General features: G+C 38.8%; 1 protein-coding gene across 1 annotated transcript in view; it reads left to right on the top strand.

The window, feature by feature from the left end:
* LOC127628917 (lysosome membrane protein 2-like) overlaps nucleotides 1-5000 on the top strand; it is a 22176-nt gene that overhangs the window by 7507 nt on the left and 9669 nt on the right. The window contains exon 3 of the mRNA XM_052105898.1: nucleotides 2617-2777. Within this exon, the coding sequence (XP_051961858.1) occupies nucleotides 2617-2777 (161 nt within the window). The remainder of the gene's footprint in view (nucleotides 1-2616; nucleotides 2778-5000) is intronic.

A 5000-nucleotide genomic window follows, 5' to 3' on the forward strand; every position in this document is an offset into this window, starting at 1 on the left:
CACTGAAGTTTATCTGTATTTGAAGAATTTGAGCATAGTTGGAAATGTCACAAGTATATGAGTTGGCACAATTTGAAATGTATTAGAGAGGACATCATTTATGTGACATTTTAACCCTTAATCACTATTCAAGTCCTTTTGACCCGAATCAATTTAGTTTACTGCAGAATGGTTTCCTTAATCTGAGCGGTACAAGGCTTGGCATTTCCTGTGCATGCCACCTGGTCTACAGGTCTGGGTGGTCAAATTTGACCCGCCATAGAAAATGAATGGGTGAGACTATAACACAGACTTTAAAAAAAAAAAAATTGTCAAATTCACACAATGCAGAACACAATCACACATGAATTAAGGGATGAGATGATAAAACATCCACAAGGCCGAAAACACACACACACACACACACACACACAGTAGCTCAGCCACAGAGACACATGCACATAGAGCGACAATTAAAAATAGCGCAGACGGAACGCAAGAACACGCACTATGAGAACGGGACACATTGACGAACTCAGTGCAAAACACATTACTGTCAACGGTAGGCTTGTTCAATGATAAGAGAATAAAACAAGCCACTTTTCAGCCACTTTTCAGCCACTTTTAACAACAACAACAACAACTAACATTTATATAGTGCTTTTCTCAAACTCAAAGTGCTTTACATACTATGGGGGGAATCTCCTCAACCACCACCAGTGTGCAGCATCCACCTGGATGATGCGACGGCAGCCATAGTGCGCCAGAACACCCACCACACACCAGCTATTGGTGGAGAGGAGATGGTAGAGTGATGTAGCCAATTCAGGGATGGAGATTATTAGGAGGCCATGATAGATAGGGGCCAATGGGGGAATTTTGCTAGGACACCGGGGTTACACCCCTACTCTTTACAAGAAAGTGCCCTAGGGATTTTTAATGACCACAGAGAGTCAGGACCTCAGTTTAACATCTCATCCGAAGGACAGTGCCTTTTTACAGTATAGTGTCCCCGTCACTATACTGGGGCATTAGGACCCACACAGACTGTAGGGTGAGCACCCCCTGTTGGCCTCCCTAATACCTCTTCCAGCAGCACCCTTGGTTTCCCCAGGAGGTCTCCCATCCAGGTACTGGCCAGGCTCAACCCTGCTTAGCTTTAGGGGCAACCAGGCAATAGCTGCAGGGTGATATGGCAGCGGCTTTTCAGCCACTTTTCAGCCACTTTTCGGCCACTTTTCGGCCACTTTTCGGCCACTTTTCGGCCACTTTTAAGGCACTTTTCGGCCACTTTTCGGCCACTTTTAAAGCCACTTTTAAGCCACTTTTAAAGCCACTTTTAAGCCACTTTTAAGCCACTTTTCGGCCACTTTTAAGCCACTTTTCAGACACTTTTCGGCCACTTTTCGGCCACTTTTAAGCTACTTTTAAGCCACTTTTCGGCCACTTTTAGGCCACTTTTAAGCCACTTTTAAGCCACTTTTCGGCCACTTTTAAGGCACTTTTCGGCCACTTTTCAGCCACTTTTCAGCCACTTTTCGGCCACTTTTAAGCCACTTTTAAAGCCACTTTTCGGCCACTTTTAAGCCACTTTTAAAGCCACTTTTAAGCCACTTTTAACCCACTTTTCGGCCACTTTTAAGCCACTTTTCAGACACTTTTCGGCCACTTTTCGGCCACTTTTAAGCTACTTTTAAGCCACTTTTCGGCCACTTTTAAGCCACTTTTCGGCCACTTTTTGGCCACTTTTAAGCCACTTTTCGGCCACTTTTAAGCCAATTTTCAGACACTTTTCGGCCACTTTTAAGCTACTTTTAAGCCACTTTTCGGCCACTTTTCAGCCACTTTTCGGCCACTTTTAAGACAATTTTAAGCCACTTTTCGGCCACTTTTAAGCCACTTTTCAGCCACTTTTCGGCCACTTTTAAGCCAATTTTAAGCCAATTTTCAGCCACTTTTAAGCCACTTTTAAGCCACTTTTTTACTTTATTCATCTGCCCCAATAATACAGTGTATTTCAAACTGAATTTCAAACTCATTTACACACATTTTCATTATTATGCATTATTTATATGAATTAGATTTATTTGGGGGCCTTTCTCAGCAAATAATGATGTATGCAATTAAATGCAATTCATTCGATTAATTTAATTGGCATGTTTTGTAACGCAAACGACGCCCTACTAAATATATATCCAAAGCATAACTTGTAATAATAATAATAATATCTAGAAATTCATTTTGTTACAACAATGACTCAGAGATCAGCCAACGCGTGCAGCACTGATGCCATCTACTGGTGATACTTGTCATTTCATGCCGTGCAGACGTCACCAGAGACCCCGAATGCATGACCATTTTTTGATGCTTTGACCATCTTTCAGTTTACTGAAATGAAGGTTTTTACTGAAGAGAAAATAAGATGAAATGTGCTTATTTTATATGAACATGAATGGAGTTATTTAGAGGTAAATAAAGCCCAAAATACTCCTGCTGACCAGATGAGTAATCAACAGTTTTGGTCTATTTTTGGTGACGAGAATGACTGTACATTTGAAATGTTTATATCTGCTAAATGTTTATTTTGTCATCTTTTACTCAGATGAACCTGTTAACGTTGTGGTTGTGTATGTTTAGGAGATCAAGCTGACAGAAGGAAGTAAAGTCTTCGCCTCATGGAAGAATCCTCCCCCTCCAATCTTCCTGGAGTTCTTCTTCTTCAACGTCACAAACCCTGAAGAGTTTCTGAAAGGAGAAGCCAAACCTCGTGTTACTGAAATGGGACCGTACACCTACAGGTATGCCAAAAAAAGACAAACGCTTTGATCGAACACGTGGAGAAAACAAGCTAGGGTACTTGTGCAAGTGGTCATAAAGGGAGCACCCTAGACACAGTATGCACAGTAACCAATTCTTCCATTACACATTGTCCTAACAAGCCACAATGTTACAAAGTAACAAGCGATGAAAGCATTTTTATTAACGTCAAGGATAGTGTTTACCCGTGAGCCCATACAGATGCGGTCGACATGTGAGGTGATGATCTTGTCAAAATCAAAAATGTCAACGATAACGTCGTGAGTTTGAATTCAGGGCATGCTGAGTGACTCCAGCCAGGTCTCCTTAGCAACCAAATTGGCCTGGTTGCTAGGGACTGTAAAGTCACATGGGGTAACCTCCTCGTGGTGGTGATTAGTGGTACTCGCTCTCAATGGGGCGTGTGGTGAGTTGTGTGTGGATCGTGGAGAGTAGCATGAGTCTCCACATGCTGTGAGTCACGTGTGTCACGTGAAAAGATGCGCGGATTGACGTCTCCGTAGTGACTGAGACTCGTCCTCCACCACGCAGATTGAGGCGAGTAACCGAATGTGAGTAATCAAATATGATACGCAACGTTTGATGACTCCTGTCTCCCTCTCTGTTCAAGCTCAAAAGCCAAACAACCTATGGTATGTATGTTTCATATCTTTATTGCACCATCTAGTGGTTATTTGTGAAAAAGTGGTTTCAATGTTTATATCGATCTATTTAATATGGCGAAAAGTGACTCTTATGTTGGGATAAATGACAGCTTATTTTAATAAAGTAAAAGTGACAGTAATGAATATATTGTTACTGATATTTCAAAATGAGTATTTGTTGAAAATAAGCAACTTATGCTTGGTTAAAAGTTTGTATATTATTTTATTGACAATTCGTGTTGAAATCCATGTATCAAATATGATACAGCAGGCTTTTGAGGAATTCTCTCTATCATAATTCCATTATATTCATCCACATTATGGAATAAAAAGATTTGAAAATTATGACATATACTTTTTATAAGATATATTTAAAGTGCGCACTAATACTTCTGCGTACTTTCATATATGCAACCTGCTCTGATGGGCTATTATGATGTCATCTTACCATAAGTTCCTCCATAAGATCAGAAGCTCCTCCTGAGACCCAGCAAAAAACGTTTTACAATTTCCTTTTTTTAAATGTCAATATAATGTTTGGTGCATAAAATACATATGATAAAAAATAAAAAAATAAATAAAAAAATATATATATATTTTATTCATATTGTATTTGATACTGTGATACATTTCAATCCATATTTATAGAGCAAGAACAGGAAGTTGTCATGGCCAAACTCTCAAACATTTGGTCAGAGAATCCTCTGATAATACCCCAAATTTAATACATAAAAAATTTATTTATTGTTGGAAGAAAATGACCTTTAAAGCCTAATGCATCAAATATGATCCATGTTTTATTCGTTTTTTTCCATTTCTTTTAATAGTTTGTCTAATGGTCCTAAAAACAGTTTTCTGACAATTCTTTCATATGTCAGGCTTTACAGGGTTAATAATTCATTTAAAAAGTATAATACAGTATATGTGTATATATATGTGTGTGGCCATGTGAACGTGCCCACTATTAAAGAGACACAGACACAGCGAGACATCTAATGGGATTCTTTACTTCCGACCGCACTCGAGAATGACGTTGCATTAATATCTGTGGTTTCCATTTGTGTGCAGCTTTTATACACCACAACTCACAACAGCAGCAAAAGAACAAAAGCAAAGTCAAAATAGGATGTCAATATCCTCAACATTTGTATTGCCGAAATTACAATGTTCCAGAATAACAAAGAAAACAAACAAAAACAAAGAATAATAGTCAAACTATTTTTCCCTTCTGGTTATTCCACCTTTTAGAAGACTCAAACGGGTATCGATTTACATCAGTGTCCCTTTACAACTTCCCAAATAGAGTTACAGACGTCCCAAAGTGAAACAAAATACACTACAGTACTTAAACCCTCAACAAACAATGGTAGTGGCTTTTACTGTTTAAAAACAGAACAATTATCAATCCCTCATACTCATGAATCAGAATGAAGTATATTTAACATGCTCCCACATTACATTTCCTTCTAAGACAAATTATTAATGAGCTCAGATGAACATTAACATTATAAACATTTCAGAGCTCATCAGATCTTCCCTTAAGTGAATAAAAGCCTTTAT

Source organism: Xyrauchen texanus, chromosome 35 (assembly GCF_025860055.1).
Source record: "Xyrauchen texanus isolate HMW12.3.18 chromosome 35, RBS_HiC_50CHRs, whole genome shotgun sequence".
NCBI classification, from domain to species: Eukaryota; Metazoa; Chordata; class Actinopteri; order Cypriniformes; family Catostomidae; genus Xyrauchen; species Xyrauchen texanus.